Genomic DNA, 26,639 nt, shown 5'->3' on the forward strand with positions numbered 1-26,639 from the left:
AAAGCCCAGAAGCTGTCACTGACTGTGGGTCCCCCTCTGTTTGATATCTAAATGGCAAAGTATCTAAACTCTGGGGCACCAGCCCAACATATCCTATTACAGACCTGGGGGGCTGGGTATGGAACGCTTGAAGAGGCAAATGTCCTCCTGTTCCATATCCCAGTCCACCCCTGGCTGCAGCCTTGATAAAAACCCAGTACATTGACTCCTTCCTTCCAAGATGCAGTGCTGGTTGAATGAGTGGCTATCTCCAGGCCCGAGAACTATCACAGGATGGGGCTGGCTAGTCATATTCAAATACAAACTAATACAAATACTACTAATATTTTGTACATGTCTTTTGGGGAGGTGCATACTGTATAGCTCAACATGTTTGGCTGAGGTAATTATTTATTAAAATCTTAATGATCTATAGTCTAAACTAAATGTGGATCTCTGAACCCTCTTTAGACTCTACACTCCAAATGCAACAGTTGTGTCCTCGTCACCAGCTCTAGCCATCTGCTGAACACCGGCTTGGGCCCTAAGATCGATCAGGCAGAATGCATCATCCGCATGAACGATGCTCCCACCACTGGCTATGAAAAGGACGTGGGTAACAAAACAACTTTCCGGGTAGTTGCCCACTCTAGTGTGTACCGGGTTCTACGAAGGCCACAGGAATTCTTGAGCCGAGCTCCAAGACAGACGCTTATATTCTGGGGGCCCCCGATCAAGATGGTACAAAACAGCAAATCTAACCTGTATCACATCATCGAGAGAGCCAGCTCTGCTTTCCCCAACGTGTCAGCCTTCGTTTTGTCTCCTCGGAATATGATGAGGTTTGATGAGCTGTTTCGGGCAGAGACTGGACGAGACCGGTTAGAATAAAGCTATTCATAATTATTATTAACAAAGTTTTATATGGGTCTTTCTGGAAACAGATAGATGATGTCCACCCATATGCAGGCTGCTTGACACTTTCTGAGTGACCTTCCATGCTAAATAACAAACATATATGGGGGCACTTTAGTTTTAGGCCTCTTTCACATGAACAATCTGTTCAGGTCCGCCTGTCAGTTTTTTAGACGGACTTGAACGGATGCTCCATAGACCTCTATGGAGCTTCGGATGTCAGCAGTGACATGTCCGCTGACATCCGACCTGCTCCGATCTGAAAAAGTGTGACAGATCTCTGCAATTCGTCGACATCTGATCTCCCATAGGGGAGAGCAGCGCTCTGACAGGTTCATCCCTGCACAGTGTGCAGAGACAGACCTGTCACCTTCCTGCTCAGTGGGGATCAACGGAGCGATCCCCGCTGAGCAAGCGGATGTTCACTGGGCGGATCATCACGGATCTGTCCTGTGTGAAAGAGGCCTTAAAGATGAATTCCAGGCATGGATATTTTTACACGCCAGTGATCTCCACTAGCTTCCGGGTCCTGTGCTGAATGGCTGCTCTGCTGCATTCTAAACACAGGAGGTCAGCTGATTGGCTAGGGCACTATTCAGGAGATTGCTATTTGTCAAATAATGCAAAGCAAATAAATCTGATTGGATGAGGTGGGGCGATGACATCTGCACCTCATCCAATCAGAGAGTGCTTTGCTGCTCCTCAATACAGTGCACCATAATGCTTTCCTCAATTTAGTACAGCAAGTAAGAGTTGACACCCTAAAGGAAGGATCACCAGGGCAAAATAAAGATTAATAGTCTGAAAAAAAAAAACTAACAGAGCCATCACATCCAAGGATTGGTAAACTAATATATTTTTGTTTCTGGATTTAGACGTACATTTTTTAGTTAATTTTTAATATTCAAAGCAAACTCCCCATCCATTCATGTCCCCATGCTTTATTTTGTTGAGAACTCACTTCACCTCACAAAAAACATCCCCCCAGCATTTCTAGTCTTGGCCATCTTGATTCATGTAGCCAGAAACCACGAAGAAACTGAAGAAAAGTTTAAAACAACTAATATATAATATACCATTCTATTTACTAATTCTAAGAGCATAAGGCTCAGTGGCAGCTGGTGGTAATTTTTTCTGGGGGGGGGGTGTTAAACTGTGCACTCCCGGGAGGTCAGTTACAAGCCCGGCACTTACCACATCTATGGTGTGGGCAGTGCTTCCCCCTAGGGCGACGAGCGGCGGCTTCTGCCGTGCAACTCCTCTCTCCTCTAGGCCAATTGGAATGCTTCTCCTTTCGGCCAATCGGGAAATGGGTCTCAGAAGAGGAAGAAAATCAGTGTGACAAAAGCGAATATTCATTATCTATGGAGGAGCCATGGTTGTCAACCCAGGCTGCTCTAATTTGGGGTACAAACACTCTCCTCATCACCATTGCATAGGAGGGAGTTGTTTTGTAGGTCATAGAAGGTGGCTATAAAAGTTTGAGATTTAAATTCATTGCACTGTAAGTTACGAGGATACCAGATTTCCGGAAAAAACAGGCAGTTTCCTGCACTTGTATTAAAATGCACATATCCTGTAAAAAGAAGACTAATGCAGCCACCATATGTAAGCTGCAATATGTTTCATTTTGGTTCTTGGGTTTAGATACAAGCATAGGAGTACACCTTTTATAACCAGCTCTATGCTTCCTTCTTCAGCAATTTCAGCATTTAATTTATCCAAAACATGGCTGTCTTGAGATCTTCACTGCGCAGAGCTGCACAACCTCTGGCTAAAATCTTCCAGACTGTACTGCGGTCTCTAGTCTCTTAGAGATATATGGAGACCATGGTGTGCAAGCAGAAGTACAACTCGAAAAATTTCTGATGTCAAATATTTCACATGCGGCTCCAGTCGAGATCAGCAACAGGAATGCTGCACACTGAGATGCAAAATAATCTTCCTTTCATGAAATAGCCAGCAGGAACAAATTCTATTCTGCCACGTTTTGCGCTAGGCAAAGTATTTTCTCAATTAATTTTCTTTGTGAAAGCGCTGTGCCTCGTGCAAAACGTGGCAGAATAGAGTTTGTTCCTGCTGGCCTTTTTAATAAAGGAAGATTATTTTGCATCTTGGTGTGTGCCATTCCTATTGCTGATACAATAAAAATATTTTTTTGAAGCATTGAGCCAAAGGTTATGCAGCTCCGGGTAGTAAAGGTCTAGTTTCAGATAACGATTTTGTATGCTGAGCGTCCTAGGTGATAGGAGGAAGGAATAAGTGCACTAAAAGTACACTGATCCTTTAAATCCTCTACCCCTGTGTATGAGCTCTCCGGTATAAAATAAACCAAATGGGAGCATTGTCCTAATATGGAATAAATATCATAAAATTGAAAAAAATAAATAAAGAAACGTTGATAAAAAAAAATAAAAAAAAATGAATTATTGTATATTATAATAAAACATTATAAGCCTTTGGTAAATGTATTTTTGTCTCCGGTAGGGAGAAGTCTCACTCCTGGCTGAGCACAGGCTGGTTTACAATGGTGATTGCCGTGGAGCTGTGTAATAATGTTCATGTATATGGAATGGTGCCACCTAACTACTGCAGGTAATGGATCTCTTACTTACTTTCTAACATTGCTGTGGCTTTCCCATTTGATAGCGATCAGGGGGACTTTATCATCACTTTGGTTTAGGTTGCGGAGAAGCTATTTCTGCAGAATATTATAATCTGAGCAGGTGCTGAGAACTGTAAAGGCCAATTAGCGGTCCCTGGGATAAGGAATAACAAAGAACAAATGCCGCACATCATGTGGCAGTACAATTGTGTTTGGGGCAGGTTTTCCTTCCCGTGCTCAGACAGTTATGTATGGGATTTATCAATGTGAGATGACGGCAGTGGCGGCTGGTGCACAATTTTTTTTTGGGGGGGGGGGGGGGTCGCAAACTGAAGAATTCTGAATAAATACTGGAAAAAAAAAAAAATCATCAATTGCAGCCTCACTGTGTAATCAATTGCAGTCTCTGTGAACCCCCGCCCCCCCCCGCCGCTCTCTGTCTGACCGGCACACAGGGGCACCTGAATAGGGGGTGGCTACAGCGGCCACTAATAAATTCAATCTACCCAGTGAGAAGGGAGAGAGCCGCTGATCTTGGGTACAGTGCTGAATCAAAATCGGGGAATAGGCAAGTATTTATAGAGTTCCGGATAAGAGAAGGTGTTTACCTTAATGCATAGAATGCATTAGGGTAAAAACCATAAGGCTTTAGAACCACTTTAACTTCATGTATGGTCAGCTTAAGGGGCAACATTGTCATACTGTGCAAGTGTGCCCATGCATCTGGCCCCCTGATCTACATACAGTTTACCAGACAATGAATTTCAATGGGGGGGGGGGGGGGGGGGAGTGTTTATGCTTCTAAAAAGGGTGGGCTTGGGGCGATCTCACCCAGTTGTGTGATGATAGCGAATTAATATTCACTATTTTCACATTAAATCTCCTCCCAACCAATCAGAAAGCGGGGCGTTTCGCTATTGGACGGCTAGCACCTAGGAGGAGAAGCACGGCAAAAACCGCCGTGCTGGAGTAGAGGACACCGGAGCCAACTCACCACCCAGATGGGGTCTGCCATGCTGAAGGACACCAAAGCCCCTAGATGGGGTAAGCGCCAGGCCGACTGACAGCAAGCGGGGGGGCTAGTGCCACCGCCAGTCGCCCAGGGGGAGGGTGGTTGTTTGCCACCCTTCCCAAAAAAACAACAACCGCCACTGGTGTCCTGGCATGCTGGACGACACCAAAGCCCCTAGATGGGGTAAGTGCCAGGCCAACCGACAAGACAGCGAGCAGGGAGGGCTAGTGACCCTGCCGCCAGGGGGGCAGGTGGTTGTTTGCCACCCCCCCCCCTGAAAAAAAACAACAACCGCCACTGGTAACATGCCTTCATTATGGGAATGGACTGCCAGCGATTTAGTTTTGCTTTACTGGCAGAGGACAAGGAATGTTGTAGCCCAATCTCACAAAGGCTCATACTACACAGAAAAGGAAGCAGAAAAGGAAATGTAATCCCGTTTATGTAATGTAGAGTCACAGAAGATGGTCAAGCCCCTTCTTGAAACTGGATTGTCTGATAAGTTTTATACATTCTTTTGGTCTAAGTTTGCATTTAATGAAGCAGATCGCTTACACTTTGGGCTGCAGGTTGAGATTTACAGCTTCTCATCTACTAGGCTTTCTGCACACGGTGTACAGAATAGCTTCAGTTGCCATGGATACAGTGAAGCAACATTTACAATTCTTTTGTCAGCTTTGAAAAACCGTAGCTGTCTACAGAATGAAATAGAATGGCTATTGTAATAACATGAAATTACAAAATGGCTTGTGTAGCAATGATATTTGTTATAGCAATATTTTTTAATAAACGTGGTGTCACCCTTAAAATTGACAGGAAAAAAAACTTTTAATGGGTCGCTGTACTAATGAAACATTGAGGCTGCCTATCACTGATATTTCTAAAAATGATAGTTCTCTGGCTGTCATACTGATCCAGTGACTTCAGTACTTTCGGCGCAAAAGGATTAGGAGTTTTGACTTTGCTTGCTGCATATTTGCTCTTGGTCAATGACTCTTCCAAAATCAAAGACAGCCAGGCAATCAGCATATTTAGTAGATTGGCGATGACAGTTCATCTATTACTCTTAGTACATGTTTTCTTTAAGCTGCTGAACATGATATATTAAAGTGTAGTCTACTAGTGTGAGCCACTAATAATGGAGAGGATGTGGCACTGGTTTCAGAGTCCTCATTGTCAAGGGTGGCCCGTCCATTAAGGGCGCAACCCCCCGTCCATCGCTGCCTCCCCCTATCCATGTGTCTGGTCCCTTGCAGGATGCCAGATGCATGGAATCCAATGGGGGGTGGGTGTTCTTTTGAAGCACCCGATTAGAGCCAGAGGGGGAGCAGAGACAGAGGATGGAGCCCACTCAGGTGTGTTACAATAGCAAATAAATATTCGCTATTGGCACACTGAGCCTCCTTCCGGCCAATCAGGAAGCGGGTTTTGAGACCTGTCACTCGATTGGCTGAAAGGGCAGGCGTTCCTATTGGATGACTAGGAAGAGGGGGGAAGCCCCACACTGGAAGCTGCCAATGGAGAAGAGGGCACGGAGGTTGCCCGCCACCTGCCTAGATGGGGCAAGTGCCAGACCGACCATCAGACAAATGGGGGAGGTGTCGCCGGCCACTCGGGGGGGGGGGGTGGTTTTTGTTTGCGGCCCCCTCCAAAAAAAAAAAAAAAAAAAAAAAAACACCAGCTGCCACTGCGGAGTTTATTACATTTCGATTTATTGCTAAAGAAGCTAAGGGGACTTAAGTTCTTAAGGGGAGGGGGTTACAGAATAAGTCCAAGTCCATCCAGTTCAACCAATAGAAGGAGAAAAATAAAAATGATAAAATCCTATACTAATAGCGAATCCAGAGAAAGCATGATCCAATTTGCTCCAGTGGGGAAAAATATCCTTCCTGATCTCCAAAGAGGCAATCGAAAATTCTCTGATTAGCATGCATACCTTTTCAAAAGAATTCCCTCTAGAACATAAAATTCAGGCCTAAACAAAGTGTAAACAAAACCATTGGGCTCATTCACACTTATGCAATGTGCGTTACCACGATAAACAGTAATGCAAAAACACTCCAAGACAGATACACACCTCAAAATTCACCAACTAAGTGCATCATCACCGCGCCAGCACCCACCCTCCCCCAGCTGCCACTTATATGTATAACTAGATAGATCAGAAAGTGAGTATAAATCAACAACTCCAATTTGTCAAATCAATATCACCTTGTGGCGCTTAATTAGTGCAAACATTACCTATATAAATTCTGCCCCTCACCCTGTATTTAGTATTTCTCCCACAAAACTACATCAAGCTAAATAAAAAAATTTGCAATGGGAAAATATATACAATATATATATACAATTCTCTATAGGATAAGTGCAAGTGACAGTCTAACTGTTGTTACAGTTATTTATAGGATGTGTATAAATGACACCCTAACTGTAATTAGCCCAAAAAAAAGATATATATATTACATTCTTTAAAAAATCTATATATATATATATATAAAACAAACATATACACTTCCTTTGAAATATTGGTGAATAACACAACAAATGTAATTATCCCTAAACCACAAAGTGTGAATGTGTATAATCTTTAAATACCGTATATACTCGAGTATAAGCCGAGATTTTCAGCCTCTTTTTTGAGGCTGAAAGTGCCCCCCTCGGCTTATACTCGAGTCATCGCCGTCTGACTGCTCGATCAGCGTATCGAGCAGACAGACGGCGGACATACTACAATTTGAAAGCCGCGCCTCCTTCTCCGCCTCCGCCTGTGATAGGCGGAACACTGAATTTCCCAGCAGCCTGTGTTCCGCCTATCACGGACATCGTCTCATCCTCGTCCGTAGTACGAGGATGAGACGATATCGGTGATAGGCGGAACACAGGCTGCTGGGAAATTCAGTGTTCCGCCTATCACAGGCGGAGGCGGAGGCGGGGCTTTTGAATTTTAGAATGGCCGCCGAGGCGATCCTGGCAAGGCACAGGACGGAGGCAAGGCAAGGCACGGCACGGGACGGGACGGAGGCAAGGCACGAAACGACACGGGACGGAGGCAAGGAGGCAAGGCACGGCACAGGACGGAGGCAAGGAGGCAAGGCACGGCACGGGACGGAGGCAAGGAGGCAAGGCACGGGACGGAGGCTCAGGACACAGGTAGGCTGGACACACACACACACACACACAGACACACAGACACACACACATGGACACACACACACAGGGATGGATGGATGGATGGATGGAGACACACACACACAGGGATGGATGGATGGATGGAGACACACACACACAGGGATGGATGGATGGAGACACACACACACAGGGATGGATGGATGGATGGATGGACACACACACACACAGGGATGGATGGACACACACACACACAGGGATGGATGGATGGATGGACACACACACACACACAGGGATGGACGGACACACAGGGACGGACACACACACAGGGATGGACAGGCATGTCTCACCCTCGGCTTATACACGAGTCAATAAGTTTGCCAGTTTTTTTGGGGGTAAATTGGGGGCCTCGGCTTATATTCGGGTCGGCCTATACTCGAGTATATACGGTAGAAACAAAAGTCCAAAAAAAGGGGAATAGGAAGGACCGTTAAATCCTTTTCATGTGCAGTTCGTCAGTGTCCATAAAATGATAAAACCTTCACCACACCAGCCGTGACAATGACCCCCCTTGTTGGAGCACTCACCAGCTACAGCGCCCAGCATTCTCGTGCCAAGCTCAACAGGCGTTTAAATCACTTAAATGAAGACAGTAGATGTTCAGCACTCAGTCAGTATTTCTCCTCTTTTCAGGCTCCAATAAGGCTATCCCTCAAAATACCTCAGAGAGAAAAAGAGAGACCTCCCATAGGTCAACACTGTAAAAAATCTTTAATTCCAAACTTTAAAAGCCACTCATTAATGCACTCACATGAACAAAACTTGAATAAAAGCACTTCAAAATCACTACAATCCTTCACAACAGCGCACTTCACTCCAAGGCATTGGTGGTCACAGTGGATACTGGTCAGATTAGCAGCATAGATACTGTCTCTCACCCTTCCTTCTGCTGTATGGTACCTCACAGCGAAGTTTTCAGTTTGAACCCAGCGCCACACTCTCTCCAGTTCTATTCCTCATGTAACACACACTCTTCCGCCAGCCAATGGCTGCCCTGCTATCAATCTATCCAATCAAGAGCCAAGAGGATGCATTAAGAATGCATTAAGGTGAAAAAACACAAAAGTCAGCAACCCCTTTAATGACTATCTGAACTACCACTGAGGGCTAACAGGAGCCTTAGACGACCCTCTCTTCCCAGTGAACCCTCCATTTATTAATTCTTCTTTCTTTATTTCCCATCTCCTCCCACCTCTCTGCTCCTCACTGTTCCCATTTACTTCACTCGTTTTCCTTATGGCTAATGACATGTCTGAACTAAATGAGTTGTCAAGGTACTCACTCACAGTGGATAGGGCTGTGCACATTCTACCTGTATAGCACTAGATACCACTATGCCACTTGGTGGATCTCAATCTTGAAGCTAATTTATAATGTTTGTTGTAGTGAGCCCAAAATTGTAGCCCACGGATTGGATGCAGCCCTTTGCTTGCCTTCATCCAGCCCTGGGGTCACTTTTTCTCCCACTGATAAGTGGAAATATTCATCCCACTGACACCAAAGATGAGGCATCATTCCTTCCACCAACACTAACAGTGGGGCACTATATCTCCCACTGACCAAGGGCACCAGTCCTCTTACTGAAAACAATGAGGTGTAATTGTCACAGTTATAAATGAACATTATTGATCCCACTAATGCCAATGATGGGGCACCATTTCTCCTTCTACCGACCACCGACGCTATATATACTATCACTGACCACCAAGCTTAGAACATTGTTTACTCCCAATGACACCAAGGTATTTTCTAATCCTGTTACCTACAAGCCCCCCTTTGTTTAGAATATTTGGGGACCCTTGTTATAGAGCTCTGCCAGTGGTATCATTTTGTTCATGTCATGTTATTCTTATACTGTTTTAAAAAAATGTAAAGACATTTTTTATATTAATGATGGACATGTACTATGCCTTATGAGTTATTTTATCAACTATGGTTTATGGTCTATGGTATATGGTTTATCTGTTTTAGTTACCTTTTAACAAAGTACTTGTCCTTTCTCTTTTCCATGCACAGCAAGAGACAGCACAAGATGGCGTATCATTACTATGAGCCTAGAGGCTCTGATGAGTGTACCACTTACATTCAGAATGAGCGTGGACGAAGAGGAAATCACCACCGCTTCATCACGGAGAAACTGGTGTTTGCCCGCTGGGCATCTGTATATAACATCTCTTTCTCACACCCCGAGTGGTTCAAAGATCCAGACAACTCAAACTAAATAGTGATTTTAATGTCTTGTCTGTCCTTGTTCCACCTTCACTGGTCTCCTGTGTATGGAATAGAGTTCTCTCCAGCCTAAGGTGAAGCTGAGACACAGGATGTCCTGAGTGCCAGAACCGGGCTTTTCTCTAGGCCAGTTCACACTGTATAGATATGGTTGTGAAGCAAGGGATTCTGGGAGGTTATATGTGCTTCTATTCACTCAGGCACTGCATTCAGTGGACAAACCAGTCACAGCGGGCTTCATGATCGAGAATATCGCAAAGGAGTGATGTCTAGGTTGGTCCCAGCAACCAGTGGGCTTCCCCTTAACTTCTTTCCAGGCCAGATCAGAAGATAAAAGAATCCGATTGGTTGCTGAGGAACCAATTGTTTTAGAAACCTTTGGTCATGATGGGTCATATTGACAAGGAACAGTGAGGAAATGTTGAAGATACTCCTATTTTTGTCTGTTTTACAACTGCAATTCAAACAATGGTGAAGTAGAACAAAGCCAGTTTACATTGGCCCTCAATCAACAAATTATTACCTTTTGTTATTTAACTTTCAGTGATATTTGGTAATTTAAAGAGGGTCTCAAAGAAACCTACCTACACCACTTTCATTTTAGAAGTGTGTTGCTTAGAAACACTTAAGCTCTTTCACATACCTTTTGAAAAGGTGGTCACAGATTGGTATTGACATGGCAATGGTAGTAGGGGTAGAATTAAATGGGTAACCAGTTTCCACCAACAACTCATTAAACGGGTATAGGATGCACTATGTGATGCTTCCTAGTCATGGTCATCAGGTCAGCCACCAAACTACAGAAACTACAGCCTATAGTATATTCTGAAAACAAGATAAAATCAGGGAAGGTAGTGTTCGGGTTGAGCTACAGGCACAGATCAAGGCAAACACCATCATGCTTAAAGTAACAATTGTTGTTCAGTTTAAGGCAGACAATGATCAGGCAGAGACGTTAGATAGGAATGCTGTGCAGGCAGTAGGAAGATGAATTAAAGAATCCAAAAAAGACAGGCCAGTCATTTCAAGAATGCAGATCAAACGTTGAACCTGGAGGAACCTTTTTGCATAGGCACTGTTGAAGTCCACAGAGCATAGTTCATATTTTTGATGGATGATTCACAGAAACACTTAAGTGTACCTGCACTGTTTCATCAATATATGACAGCCTTTTTAAAACTTTTTAACACATAGGAACCCTTAAAATTACTTTCCATTTTCTCCAGTGTCTAGGACTCTCTGTAAACATTAAAGGCAAACATTGCTCACTGCTTAAAATAAATCATAGAAACTTCTGAAAGAACCCGGGTTCAGAATAAATGCACTAGATGGTGAACACCAAGGAACAAAACCCCTGGTCATAGCAGAGAAGCCCCAGTAAAAGAACCTGACACAGAAACAGAGTTTGGCTAGTGGCCATAAAATGGTAAAATGCAGATTCCTTTAAAGACTATTGAAAGCCTGAGCTCTGAGATGACTTTGGGTGAGGAGAGGTGCTGCCATAGATAACTATCGGAGCATACATGGAAGCACCTCACTTAACAGCCAATACAATTTAGCACCACTGAATTCAGTTAGGGGCTCAGGCCAACACTACCCTTGGCTCGCTTGTGGACATTAAAAGGTAGATCCAGGTATTTTACGCAATTTTTTCCCAAACCTCTATCTTTCACTTTAGATCATGACACTACATGTTTTTTTTTACCTTGTTCCTATAGTGAAAAATTACTTTCATTACTTCCTAGGACATCATAACCAGGCTTATAAATTCATGTAGGGGCAACAGTGTGTGGCGTAAATGTCTCTGGGAGTCACGGAAGCATCATTGGTTTGCTAAGACCGCAATCAATGTATGCATGTGAAGAGAGACAGAGAGGGGTGGGGGGATAGTCCAAAAGGAGGGGCTAAAAACATCTCTGGGGATTTCAGTCCTACAAAAGGCACTGTGTTGTCACACAAAACAGGACATTTGAGCACTCTGAATTTTTGGCAGATCATTATTTTTTTCTGTACTTGCAGCATTTATAAATGATACACACTTTAATGAGATTAAATATTTAAATCTTTTAAAATATTGAACATTGTCCCAGAGAACCTCTTTAAATTCTAATGTTGCTGATAGACATTAGCTAGTAGCACATAAGTAAATTAGTCTCACGTTTTATAAATGTTGATACTACTGAAACAGGTAATACCCTGAAATTGGCAGCATCCAAATGTCCCTAACTGATGTAAATTCTGACATTTTCTCCAAAAGAGGACAAAGCTTGGCATATGGTGGCTGTGATTTTGTTCAAATTAGGATGCAATCAGTTGTGGACTTTAGCATGGGCCTTAAATGTGTCTTAATTGTGGGTATTAAAGGGTCAAAAGGTGTACTGATACCCTCTAACTCCCAATCTGATTGTTCTGTTTCAGAAATGACAGGTTAGGGAGCCATTTTGTTGTAGTCCAGGTGTCTTCTCTTTGTCTTGTCTAGCCCTTCACTAGCATGAAAGAGTGGTGATTAGTGCAATGCACACATAGCTATAGTTTATAGATTTTTTTTTTCTGTTTGAGTGATTTTCTGAAAGATTCTGAGCATCTAAATATTTTATATAAAAATACAAGGCAGGTCATGGTTAAATATGTGGAACGCATGGTATTGGGTGCTACAAACCAAAGTGAGGCTCTAATGTTTAAAAAACGGAATTGTTAAAATACTATCAGAAATACTTACCCATCATGTAATATGTTAGATGCCAGATTGCTAGTCCAAGCCGGTATAGTTCCCCTGATGATTGCTGCCTCCAAATATTGAATCCTCTAGAACCATGACAAAAGGGCAGTGAGAGGAGGACATCAATGGAAGAACTTTGAGTGCTGCATTTTACTTCTGGTAAATACAAAAATCATTTTATACAAAGACTTCCCCAGTCACCTGATCAAAGCTATCTGGTTTTCATCATTATCCAGGGATTATCCTAATTTCCTGTCCATTTTTGTTTACCAGAGAGGAAGTGAGGGGGACTCTTTGAACGCAACACATACAGGAATAAATATCTGACATGGGCAAAGTCTTCCCCTACCCCAAGTTCCCCTTACTTCCTGTCCTGTAAATGTCAGAACAGGTAGTGAGGGATAATCTCCATAGCGGTACCCTAGATAGCAGTACCAAGCATCCAGGGGTTCTAGCCTTTGTCCACTCTATTCAGCCCTCGCACTTTAATTTCTTATCTGTAGGCTTTGTAGTTATTTCTTTAAACGTAAGTTTTATTATAACATTAAAGCACAGTCTGATTATCATGGCTACCTAGATGTCTATAGCCCAAATTTATGCCCCATGTGTTCACAGGAGCACCCACTTGTCAAAATAGTCTGAATTGCTTCACATTGCCCTTACATGTTTCAAGCAGCCTTCTTGAAGCCCTTAAAGTGTATGCAAACCCATTTTTAAGTGTGTTTTGAATTTTGCTTCTCTTTCTTTCGTTTTCTTAATGCAGTATTTTTCTTTATGAATTAAAATACATACTTACTCATGCATCAAATTCTGCATTGTCCCATTGTCAAATGCTGTCCGGGTGACATAGACCAGATCCTGCGTTGCCATCTTAGTCTTCTTCATCTGGCTGCCTCCTTTCAGGCAATAAAAAAAGAAATAAACAGACACAAACAGAATTTATTTCTGCTTGCAGATAGACCAAGGGTTTTAATGGAACACAATTCTGTCAGTTAAACTCCCACTTTAGCCAAATATTTATTTTTCTGGCTGATGTATGCACTCTTTTAGTTGACCATTGGGCTGCCTTTCAGGTATGCAGGAGGCATGGGCATTGGACAAGCCTGATAGGCAGCCCTAAGGTCTGAAACTGAAAGAATGCATACCGCAGGCTGACAACACTACAGCTAATTGCAAGGCGTTGTCAACCTGAAACAGAAAATGCTGTTACCAGCTCCAGGCAAGGCTAAACAATATTTTTACAACAAAACGATTTTCTTAAAGCGGAGGTCCACCCTAAAGTGGACCTTCCGCTCATCTGAATCCTCCCCCCCTCCGGCGCCACAATTGGCACCTTTCAGGGGGGAGGGGGGGTGCAGTTACCTGGATAATCCAGGTAACTGCACCCACTTCCGGGATAGCTCTCTGCGGAAAGGGGCGTAGATTACGCCCCTTTCCGCAAGTGCCCGCCCCTTCCCGCAAGTGCCCCGCTGCCTGCTGGGAAACACACAGATCCCAGAGGCAGCGGGGACCGTCCTTATTGCGCAGCGCGACTCGCGCATGCGCAGTAGGGAACCGGGAAATGAAGCCGAAAGGCTCCATTTCCTGATTCCCATACCCAAGATGGCGGCGGCAGCACCCGAGTGACGATCTAGAGATCGGCTTCGGGTGCCGACATCGCGGGCGCGCTTGACAGGTAAGTGTCACTATTTTAAAAGTCAGCAGCTGCAGTATTTGCAGCTGCTGGCTTTTAAAAAAAAAAAAAAAAAAAAAAATGCGGAGTCCCGGCGGACTCCCGCTTTAAGAAAACTGTTAGGTGTGATGGCAAAGACAAAAAAAAAAGATTTTGGGTTTACATACACTTTAATATCCCATTCAGCTCCACTCAGAGCGCTAAATACAGATCTTAAGGGGAGTATTGGCTGTAGCTTTAAAGCTGAACTCTACGTATGTCTAATTTTGCATAGTTTCAGTGGTCTAGCTTGGACCAATGTAAGTATGCATGTGTCCCACCTGTGGAATCACCTGGAAAGCTACGCTAGTGATATACACTAGCTTCCGGGTTGCGTGCTGAGTGGCTGCCCTGACACATTGCATTTGCTCAATAAAAGCAAAGCATTCTCTGATTGGATAAGGTGGAGAGAAAGGGCGGTGACGTCACAATCTCTACCTCATCCAATCAGAGAACGCTTTGCGTTCATTGAGAAAATGGAAAGTGTTCTATGAATGGTTGCTGTGTTGAACAGGTGACCGCCTGTGTTCAATAGGCAACAGGACAATCACTCAACACAGGTCCCGGAAGCTAGAGATCATTGGAATAGTGGTGGCTATTGCAGTGATTTCCAGCTTTCACAGGTATCCCACAGGTATGGCACATACATCCTGCCATTGGTCTAAGTTGAACCAATATAACCACGCAAAAGTAGTCAGACCTGGAATTTAGCGTTATGGAAGCATTTTTCCAGCCACAGCAGCCATTTATGTAAGCTGCATCTCACACTATTCTGAAGTCTGCAAGGGTATACTGAAGTTTGTATATTCAAAGGCCGCTGTAGGGTAAAAAATAATTTATATTTTATTGTAATGCTGCTTTTAATGGTAAGGAACAGTCTCTATATCTGAGACTTATGTAGTGAGTGCAGATCTTTTATAAGGTGAATAGGCAGCTGTCTGAGGAAGTGTTTTTTGTGATAAATCTTAATTTACAAAAATGCAAATTTTTTTGGGGTGCTGAAGTCTATTTTTTTTAAATCTTTTAATTAAATTAATAAGGATTGAGATTACACAGATGTATTTTTTATAATGCATGGGGGGTTATTTACGAAAGGTAAATCCACTTTGCACTGAAAGTGCACTTGGAAGTGCAGTCACTCTAAATCTAAGGGGTAGATCTGAAATGAGGGGAAGCTCTGCTGATTTTACCATCCGATTATGTGCAAGCTAAAATCCAGTTTTTTTATTTTCCTTGCACGCCCCCCTCGGGTCTACAGTGAGTGCACTTTCAGTGCAAGGTGAATTTTCCTTTCTTAAATAATCCCCATGGTGAATTAATGCAAAATAACAGTAATATGTATTTAAGACAGGGTTGCCCTATTGTTTGCTTCTAAAGTTACATTCACCACTTTGAATTTTTTGTCTAGTGTGTTTAAAAAAAACAAATCTTTCTTGCTGCATATTTAGTGTGATTTCCATCCAAATACCCTGTCCATAGGGATGAACAGTAATGCATCCAATATGCATTACAATGCAGCTGCTCTGCACGACAAAATGCAGACATGTGACTGTAGCCTTGGACAACAGCATGGCTAGGCCCTCTAGTAAAAAACCTTATTTTAACATAATATTTTTGAAATATTGGTAAAAAAAAAAAAGAAAAAAGGAAAATCTAAATTCTATCGTTTTTAAAATCAGCTTGTCCAAAAAAAAAGTGAAATTATTTCAGTCAGGGCTGGAGTCGGAGCCAAAAGCAGCCTTGGTGGGCAAAGTCACCAACACTGGTGTACCTGAATAAGATTTGCCAAACTCTGTGGTTCTGTATCACAAGCCAACTCCACCCCATACTAATATATTTCTTTTCTACATGGAGATTGGCAAGGTGTGTCACGTGCCACCTCAATACACATCTTAGGAACACAGTGGCCAGTTGGTCAAACTAGAATTCCTAACTCCACCCAACTACCATAGTCATCACAAGCTCTCTGATGGCTTCTCCACAGCGTAGATTCCTACAGCCAGAAGGTGTCTCCTATGTTAGGTCTCGTGACAGTGAACTAAGGCTGGCCATATGTTATACAATTATATTGTGCAATTTTCCTTTAGATTTACCAAAACTATATAATATGAGGTCAAACCTAAACACTTTCAATCTGTATGCAGTCAGAAAAACCCTTGCACTACATAAAAAGGGGGATTAGAGATCACAAAGAAACCTTATAATGGAACACCATGGACTTGGACTTTACAAAAAAAAAAAAAAACTTTTTTGAATATGGTTAAAGTGAATTAATGCAAACATAAAAAATGACAACGTTGTCAAACAACTCAGAAACCTGCCGACAGCACACCTCATAAAACCACCACATTCAGTCCACACTACAATAAGTCTATGGGGAAACACGGGCTCTTCCACAGTCAGTGGGATAAGAAAGGATGAGATTAAAATGGTGAAGCCACTCAATCCACAGAGACCAAAACCCTGCTAATCTTCCAGTGAAAAGTGTGTAGCAATCCACATTGAATGCCGCTGAAGCCGAATGTTCAATTAAACCGCAATGAGGGTAATACAGACTGGATGGGGAGATAAGGCGGGATGGAAATGGGAGTAGCTGGTTGTATCTTGGATAGGATCTTCACAGCCAGATGTCACTGGATATATATAGACTGGTGAGGATTCAACACACAAGTCCCATATAGCATTCACTGGGCAGCATAGAGTCACTATACATCAGTATTCTCACCACCTCATGTATCACAGAAGGGGGGGTTGTTGCAAATCCTCATGCTGTGTGCAGTCTGTGCTTGTCAGCTCCCATTTCATAGTCGATTAGCCCAGAGAGATTAAAGTCCTGCAAAGCCAGTGTGCTTCCCCAATATTGGGCAGGGTGGGTCAGGCAGAATCATGTGGTGGAGTAGCGTGGTGACAACAAGCAGACCGGTTTTGTTCCTCTATCAGCAAACTTCTTGCTACTCCCATTTCCATTCCGCCCTTATCGCCCCTTCCAGCCTGTATTATCCTCATTGCTGTTTAATTGAACGCTCAGCCTCAGGAGACATTCGATGTGGATTGCTACATCCTTTTGATTGGAAGATTATCAGGGTTTTTGGTCTCTGTGGATTGAGTGGCTTCATCATTTAAATAATCTCATCCTTTCTTATTCCACTGACTGTGGAAGAGCCCGTGTTTCCCCATAGACTAATTGTAGTGTGAACTGAATGTGGTGGTTGTATGAGGTGTGCTGCCGGCAGGTTTCTGAGTTGTTTGACAACGTTGTCATTTTTAATGTCTGCATCAGTGGTAGTTTTTTGCATTAATTCATTTTAACCATATTCAATAAAGATGATTTTTTAAGTCCATGGTGTTCCTTCATAAGGTTTCTTGGTGATCACTAACGCCCATTTTTTTCATGTTTATGCACGACCTTAAGGAACAACACCTGTTAATTTAGGTGGGGGCCACAGCAAAGGGATATGGATTTTGAATTACCCTGTGCACTAATTATTGGTCTGCCTGGGTGTGTTTTTATACGTTTTTGATGTACATAACATAGTTGAAGGTAAATCTAAAGGAAATTGAAAAAGAAACTGGCATAATGCATGGCCAGCTTAAGTCTTTGAGAGCTATAAAAAGATAGAGGGTGGTTGAATCAATTGTTGTCTACCAAAAATCTGTGTAGGGTGGGGTTAACTTTTACCAATGCTGTCAATGTAGCACCAAAGTACAGCATGCGTGGTATGAACAGAGTCAAAGTCATTGTGATACAGGAATTAGGCATTTTTATTAAAAATGGTTATTTTAAAATAGGCACTACTAGACTGAGCCCAGAAAGGCTCATCAGCCCCTCCCCTCTGGTAAATGCCACAACTGTCAGATGCCCAGACTGGGTCAGGCTAAAATCTTTCTACTTACAGAATACTACTTATTGTGTCATGTTACTACTAAATTGGACACAAGACTTATGTAAGCAGATCTAGCGCAGCACCTTGTGTCCCGATACCCCGCCCAAATACCCTGATGGGTCTATTAGTAACACAAGATGTGTGGCATGCTACCAAACTGATTGCACGGCTGCTTTTTAAACAATGACTGTAAACTGTGATAAATACTGATGGGAATAACTGCAGCAACAATAAATGAAGAGAGTATGGTTTTACAGATAAATGAATAAATCTTAATTTTAATACCAAAAAATGTGTGGCTTCTTTGTGTTGTGGAAACATTTACATTCTCATCTTGAGTCTGTGAGAACTCTAAGTGGAACTGGTCCAAGTGGTGAGTTAAAAACCAGAGTTGAAAACAGAAGGTTATAACAGGGGTCATAGTAGCTGTGTAGTGTGAGTACCTGGGTGTCTGAGTAGTGTGTGTGTGTGTGTGTGTGTGTGTGTGTGTGTGTGTGTGTGTGTGTGTGTATCGTTAGTACCTGTGTATTGTGGGTGCACGCTGGTCTGTGAGTACCTGTGTACTGTCTTGTTGAGTATTGGTGTCAGGAAGCTAGTTGTTAGGTAATTTGGACTGGGTATAATCTCTAATCCTCATTAAATTAATAGGTACGATGACTGGCGGGTGTGGAGAGACGACTCGGTGTACATCTTGCGGCATGTATGCGTTCCTTGATCATCTGATCGAGGGTGAATACTGCTGTGCAAAATGTAAGCACATTGTTTCCCTGGAAGCCCAGGTTCTGAATCTGGGGAAGCAACTGTCAGCACTGAGAGGACCCTCCACCCTAAATGAGAGCCAGGAATGTACACGGCAGGTGCCGGCACGGGCCAGCACAGAGGTGGGTGGAGACAAAGAGGTGCAGGCACTAGCAGAGAGTAGATGGGTGACAGTCAGGAAGGGTAGAGGGGCAAGTGCCAGGGAGGCCGATCCAGGGTTGGAGCATCCCAATAAGTACACTCCATTGAGTGACATTGGTGATCCCAGTCAGGGACCAGCACTGCTGGAGCTGAGGGATTCTCTTAGCTGCCAGGAGAAGAACTCCTCCAGTGAGAGTGGGGGGAGCGAAGGGAAAAGGAAAGACAGATTCTGGCGGTAGGGGACTCAATTCTTAGGAGGACAGAGAGGCCAATCTGTAACAACAACCTGAAGTGCCGAACTGTATGTTGTCTGCCGGGCGCTCGGGGGTTCGGCACATCACGGATCTGGTGGACAGATTACTGGGAGGGGCTGGGGAAGACCCAGCTGTCATGGTGCATGTTGGCACCAATGACAAAGTCAGAGGCAGATGGAGTGTCCTAAAGAATGATTTTAGGGACTTGGGAGCTAAATTGAGGAAAAGGACCTCCAAGGTAGTATTCTCAGGAATACTACCAGTACATCGAGCCACACCAGAAAGGAAGAGGGAGATTAGGGAAGTAAACAAGTGGCTCAAAAGCTGGTGTAGTAAGGAGGGGTTTGGGTTCCTGGAGGACTGGGACGACTTCTCAGTTGATAACCGGTACTATAGAAGGGATGGACTGCACCTAAATGAGGAGGGTGCAGATCAGCTGGGATTAAGGATGGCCAAAAAGTTAGAGGGGTTTTTAAACTAGGCGATGGGGGGGAGGGTTCAGAGATAGAGATAGTCAGCGTGGAGCATATTCCAGAGGGTAATATTAGGGGCATTAGTGGTAGGGTAACCAAAGCACATAAACCCAAGGTAAATATAGTAGCAAGTCCTAGTTGTAATCTTGGAACACCCAAGAGGATAGTATGTGACTGGTCAAAATATATTAATACATTAAAATGTTTGTTCACCAATGCCAGAAGTCTGCCAAGCAAAATCGGCGAGTTGGAAGCTCTGGTGCATCAGGAGAGCTATGATGTAATCGGTATTGCTGAAACTTGGCTTCATTCCTCACATGACTGGGCTATTAATATTCCTGGCTATGCACTCTTTTAGAAAGACAGAGTAAAAAGGAAAGGTGGAGGGGTCTGTCTGTATGTGAGAAGTGATCTCAAAGTGAGTGAGAAAGAGGACCTGGTGGACGGAGAGTGTGATGAGTCTGAGGCATTATGGGTGGAACTGCATACAGATGTGCGTAGTTCAAAGTTAATCATTGGAGTTTGTTATAGACCACCCAATGTTAATGAGGAGGTGGAGATTCAGCTCCTTGCACAGATAGAAAGGGCTGCAAGGGCTGGGACAGTGATAATAATGGGGGATTTTAACTACCCAGAAATTGACTGGGGTAATGGCACTGCTGGGACAGTTAAAGGGCAAAAATTGGTAAACCTATTATAGGACAATTTTATGGTCCAGTTTATTGAGGCCCCAACTAGGAATGATGCTCTGTTGGACCTGGTAATCTCAAACCATGCAGAACGTATTACTAATATTCCGATAAAGGAACATCTGGGTAGCAGTGACCATAACATGATTTCATTTGATGTTAGCTGTAAGCAAAAATCACATACGAAAAAGATAAAAACACTTAATTTCAAGAGAGCAAATTTTCCAAGGATGAGGGCTGCTCTCCAGGACTTAGACTGGGAGAGAATATTGGCACCAATGGGCACAGAACAGAAATGGGAATTCTTCAAAAAGACTGTTTGTGATCTCACGGCAAAGTATATTCCCATGGGCAATAAGTTTAAAAGGTTAAAAATAAAAACAATGTGGCTCACGGCCAAAGTTAAAAAAGCTATAAACTATAAAAAAAGAGCTTTTAAAAAATATAAAAATGAAGGAACGCTAGTGTCATTTAAATGTTACAAGGAATATAACAGAATATGTAAAAAGGAAATCAAGGATGCAAAAATTCAAAATGAAAGACAGATTGCAAAAGATAGTAGGACAAACTCCAAGAAATTCTTCAAATATATTAACAGTAAAAAGGTTAAGTCTGAGCATGTAGGCCCTTTGCAAAATAATCTGGAGTGGGTGACTGGGGACAAAGAGAAGGCTAACTTATTAAATACTTTCTTCAGCTCTGTGTATACAAAAGAGCATGGGGGAGCTCATATCCATAATAGGGGTGGTACTGACGCAGCCCCAAATCCACAATGGCTCAAAAGTGGTATGGTCCAGAAATATTTGGACAGAATAAAGGTGGATAAAGCACCTGGACCTGATGGCATCCACCCACAGATCCTAAAAGAATTGAGCTCTGTAATTTCAAAGCCATTGTATCTAATTTTTAGGGACTCAATGACAGGAATAGTACCACTGGATTGGCGCAGGGCCAATGTGGTGCCTATATTTAAAAAGGGAACAAAATCTTTACCAAGAAATTATAGACCCGTTTAACTTCTATAGTTGGGAAGATACTGGAGGGATTAATAAAGGACCACATAGATGAGTTCTTTCAGGAAAAAAATATTTTGAGCAACAGACAGCATGGATTCATGAAACACAGAAGTTGTCAGACAAACCTGATTTCTTTTTGTGAGGTGATAAGTAAAACCTTGGACAGGTTCAAATCATTAGTAAGGCCGCGTACACACGGGCGGACTGTTCGCCCAACCTTGTCCGCTGAACAGTGTTTGGGCGGACAGTCCGCTCGTGTGTGGGCTTTCAGCGGACAGTTTCAGCGGACAGTTGGACGGACAAAGTCTTTCGGAAATTCCGAAAAACTGTCCGCTGAAACCGTGTTTGAGCGAACAGTCCGCCCGTGTGTGGGCCTGTCCGCTGTACTTTCGAAATGAGCGGACTGTTCCCGCTCGGAAAGTCCGCCCATTTCGAGCGCGTGTACAGGTAGGCGGGGCCCGCGAAGGAGACGTCGCGGGCTCCGCCGCCTGGAATGGGCTTAAAGGGGAACCCCAACGCCAAAAAAAATCGGCGTGGGGGTTCCCCCAAAGTCCACACCAGACCCTTGTCCGAGCACGCTACCCGGCCGGCCAGGAAAGGGGGGCGAGCGAGCGCGCCCCCCCTCCTGAGCCGTACCAGGCCGCGTGCCCTCAACATGGGGGGGTGCCTTGGGGAAGGGGGGGCCACGCGGCCCCCCCACCCCAAAGCACCTTGTCCCCATGTTGATGAGGACAAGGGCCTCTTCCCGACAACCCTGGCCGTTGGTTGTCGGGGTCTGCGGGCGGGGGGCTTATCGGAATCCGGGAGCCCCCTTTAAGAAGGGGGCCCCCGGATACCGGCCCCCCACCCTATGTGAATGAGTATGGGGTACAATGTACCCCTACCCATTCACCTGTGAAATAAAGTACAAAAAAAAACACAACACAGGGAAAAAATATTTTATTGCACAGCTCCGGGGGTCTTCCGTCTTCGGGGGTCTTCTCGCCGGACTCCTCCGCTATCTGTGTGTAGCTCTTTTACTAGCGGAGGAGTCCGGCTTTCTTCCTCCCCGCCGCCGGCCTCTTCTCCCGACTTCGGGGGTCTTGTCCCCCTCTTCGGTTCTTCTGCCGGGCCACCGCGCCTTCTTGTAGCTCTTTTGCAGGCGGTGGCCCGGTCTTCTGTCGCCGCTGCCTTCCGTTCTTCTGTCGCCGCCTTCGGTTCTTCTGCCGGGCCACCGCGCCTTCTTGTAGCTCTTTTACAGGCGGTGGCCCGGTCTTCTGTTGCCGCTGTCGTCGCCGCCGCCGCCGCCTTCCGTTCTTGTTCTTCTTCTTGTTCTTCTTCTTCTTCCCCAGGAGATGTTGACTCGACGAGCTCTCCGGCCGGAATGCCAGAGCCGCGCTGTGCGGTCACTTATATAGTGACAATGGGGCGGTGTCACATGGTATATGTCACATGGGTTGGTCACATGGTGACCCCGCCCCCTTACGATGTCATAGTCCCCATGTGACATCAACCCATGTGACCAACCCATGTGACATATACCATGTGACACCGCCCCATTGTCATTATATAAGTGACCGCACAGCGCGGCTCTGGCATTCCGGCCGGAGAGCTCGTCGAGTCAACATCTCCTGGGGAAGAAGAAGAAGAACAAGAAGAACAAGAACGGAAGGCGGCGGCGGCGGCGGCGGCGGTGGCGACGACAGCGGCGACAGAAGACCGGGCCACCGCCTGTAAAAGAGCTACAAGAAGGCGCGGTGGCCCGGCAGAAGAACCGAAGGCGGCGACAGAAGAACGGAAGGCAGCGGCGACAGAAGACCGGGCCACCGCCTGCAAAAGAGCTACAAGAAGGCGCGGTGGCCCGGCAGAAGAACCGAAGAGGGGGACAAGACCCCCGAAGTCGGGAGAAGAGGCCGGCGGCGGGGAGGAAGAAAGCCGGACTCCTCCGCTAGTAAAAGAGCTACACACAGATAGCGGAGGAGTCCGGCGAGAAGACCCCCGAAGACGGAAGACCCCCGGAGCTGTGCAATAAAATATTTTTTCCCTGTGTTGTGTTTTTTTTTGTACTTTATTTCACAGGTGAATGGGTAGGGGTACATTGTACCCCATACTCATTCACATAGGGTGGGGGGCCGGTATCCGGGGGCCCCCTTCTTAAAGGGGGCTCCCGGATTCCGATAAGCCCCCCGCCCGCAGACCCCGACAACCAACGGCCAGGGTTGTCGGGAAGAGGCCCTTGTCCTCATCAACATGGGGACAAGGTGCTTTGGGGTGGGGGGGCCGCGCGGCCCCCCCTTCCCCAAGGCACCCCCCCATGTTGAGGGCACGCGGCCTGGTACGGCTCAGGAGGGGGGGCGCGCTCGCTCGCCCCCCTTTCCTGGCCGGCCGGGTAGCGTGCTCGGACAAGGGTCTGGTGTGGACTTTGGGGGAACCCCCACGCCGATTTTTTTCGGCGTTGGGTGTCCCTTTAAGTCCATTCCAGGCGGCGGTGCCCGCGACGTCTCCTTCGCGGGCCCCGCCTACCTGTACACGCGCTCGAAATGGGCGGATTTGCCTCCGCCTTACGTGGGCGAGTCCGTTCATTTCAAAAGTTGAGCGGACTGTTTGGCAAACAGTTCGTTGAAACAGTCCGCTCGTGTGTGGGCAAGTCCGCTCATGCAAATTTTGAGCGGACTGTTTGCCGAAACTGTTTGACGAACAAGGTTGGGCAAACAGTCCGCGCGTGTGTACGCGGCCTAAGACCTCAACTGGAATATGCAGTTCAGTTTTGGGCACCAGTTCTCAAAAAGGATATCGGTGAACTGGAGAAAGTGCAGAGAAGGGCAACCAAACTGATAAGAGGCATGGAGGAACTCAGCTATGAGGAAAGATTAGAGGAATTGAATTTATTCACTCTTGATAAGAGGAGATTAAGGGGGGATATGATCAACATGTACAAATATATAAGGGGTCCATATAGGGAACTCGGTGTCGAGTTATTCACTTTACAGTCAACAAAGAGGACAAGGGGGCACTCTTTACGTCTAGAGGAAAAGAGATTTCATCTCCAAATACGGAAAGGTTTCTTCACAGTAAGAGCTGTGAAAATGTGGAATAGACTCCCTGCAGAGGTGGTTCTGGCCAGCTCAGTGGATTGCTTTAAGAAAGGCCTGGATGATTTCCCAAGTGTACATAATATAACTGGGTACTAACATTTATAGGTAAGTTGATCCGGGGAAAATCCGATTGCCTCTCGGGGGGATCAGGAAGGAATTTTTTCCCCCGCTTTAGCAAGTTGGATCATGCTCTGCTGGGGTTTTTTGCCTTCCTCTGGATCAACTGTGGGTATATGGGCTGGTATGATATTTATTATATATATATATATATATATATATATATATATATATATATATATTTTTTTTTTTTTTTTGTGGTTGAACTGGATGGACTTGTGTCTTTTTTCAAACTAACTAACTATGTAACATTATCCAATACGGCATTTCTCAACCCATTTTCAGACCCAGTGGCCTTTAAAAATATGCCAAATCTTGCGGCACCCCAGTTTAAAATGTAAAATACATACTGTATGTAGCCCCCTCTAGTGTGTGCTAGAAGTAGTGTAGATTGTGTTGGAGCAGGTACATTTAGTTAAGCTCAGGGCTAAGCTGGATCTGGATCAGGGTTTAGTGACTCAGGGCTGGATGATTCATCTGGCACGTCTCTCTCTGGCACCCCCCCCCCCGGTCTGGAAGTTTGTAGAAACTTCCAGAACTAGAGGGTGGGATTAGTGAGGGGCTTCCATGGATATTTATGAGGCCTCAGCCAATCCCCAGTAGTGGGCTGGCAGGGGGGCGGAGATGACCTCATAAATAGACATGGGCCAAGCCAGCAGGAGAAGTCATGTGGAATATATAAATGCAGTGCTAAGGAGACTGTTGGTGGCCCTCAGGGGTGCCACCTAGTCTGCAGGGAGGGGGTGACCTTGGGCCAGGGCTAGGGTGCTGGAGGATTCCTGCTAAAACACAGAGGAGGAAGTCTTCCTGGAGGCACTGGAGAAAGAGAGCGAGTGAGTAGCCCTGTGGGAACTACAAAGGAGGGAAATTGCCAGATGTAGTCAGTAGACCTGTAAGTGAAAGTGGAATTACAGCAGATAAATTGTATGCGTCTTGCCCTTCCAGACAGGGTTGTGCTGTATGGAAGGGATGTATAAATCTTGAGGCTGGACTTACAGAAACATACATCCTATGGCAGGTAAACATATTCTCAGATATGTATTTAATTTGGGCATTTAGCACAATATAGTATGACATGACAGTCTGTTCTCAATAGTAACCATCAACAGTAATGCAATAAACAAGTACAAACAGACGGTTTAAAGACAGCATTAAGGCCATATAGGTCAAGTTCCTTCCAATAGCATGCATTTCCTAAAGGCTGATGGCCGTGGCATCGATGGTGAGTATGTCCTGTGTTGTGGAGGAGAGTCACATAGGAAAACATGATTGACAAGTACATTCAGAGAAGATGGCACAGACTGGTAGGTATATAACTATCATTGAGGTGGAGGGGTTAAACAAAAACGTCATATAGTATAGGGCAGTGATGGCAAACATTGGCACCCCAGATTTTTTGGAACTACATTTCCCATGATGCCCATGCACTCTGCATCGTAGTTGAGCATCATGGGAAATGTAGTTCCAAAACATCTGGGGTGCCAAGGTTCGCCATCACTGGTATAGGGCAACCATGTCCAGCCCCCAAAGCAGCTGCACTAAAAGGTCAGTGAATACTGGATAGCAGTTTTTCTTGATTTTGAGAGAGAAATCGAAAGGCCGGGTGTTTACAAAAAGGGTAGAAAGGTGGAGAAGAAAAAAAGGGAAAGGGAAGGGAAGGTGGGGAGCATAGGTGAGATCGATGCCTCAGAAAGTCTGATTCCCATAGGGGAGTAATCTCAGTTTAGGAGTAGGTCAAATATTCATCTGAGAATGAGAACAAGTCTCAGTACAGCCATCTTACTTTGTGTTCCTCCGACTTGTTCCTGAGGACAGTAGTCAAGTGTTCACTCTGTTGAATATCAAATCCCCCATTGTGATAATGCAGGTGGGGATT

At 44.8% G+C, this 26,639-nt stretch overlaps 1 protein-coding gene across 4 annotated transcripts in view; it reads left to right on the forward strand.

Annotated features, from left to right (window-relative positions):
- Positions 1 to 16,646, forward strand: part of ST6GALNAC6 (ST6 N-acetylgalactosaminide alpha-2,6-sialyltransferase 6) — a 142,195-nt gene extending 125,549 nt beyond the window's left edge. For all 4 annotated transcript variants that reach the window (XM_077478708.1, XM_077478707.1, XM_077478706.1 and 1 more), the window contains 3 exons: positions 451 to 860; positions 3,382 to 3,489; positions 9,714 to 16,646. In XM_077478708.1, the coding sequence (XP_077334834.1) occupies positions 451 to 860; positions 3,382 to 3,489; positions 9,714 to 9,918 (723 nt within the window). In that variant the 3' untranslated portion in view covers positions 9,919 to 16,646. The remainder of the gene's footprint in view (positions 1 to 450; positions 861 to 3,381; positions 3,490 to 9,713) is intronic.
- The last annotated feature ends 9,993 nt before the right edge of the window (positions 16,647 to 26,639 follow it).

Source organism: Lithobates pipiens, unplaced genomic scaffold (genome assembly GCF_037356315.1).
Source record: "Lithobates pipiens isolate NorthernLeopardFrog02 unplaced genomic scaffold, aLitPip1_a1.2 Scaffold_1, whole genome shotgun sequence".
NCBI classification, from domain to species: domain Eukaryota; kingdom Metazoa; phylum Chordata; class Amphibia; order Anura; family Ranidae; genus Lithobates; species Lithobates pipiens.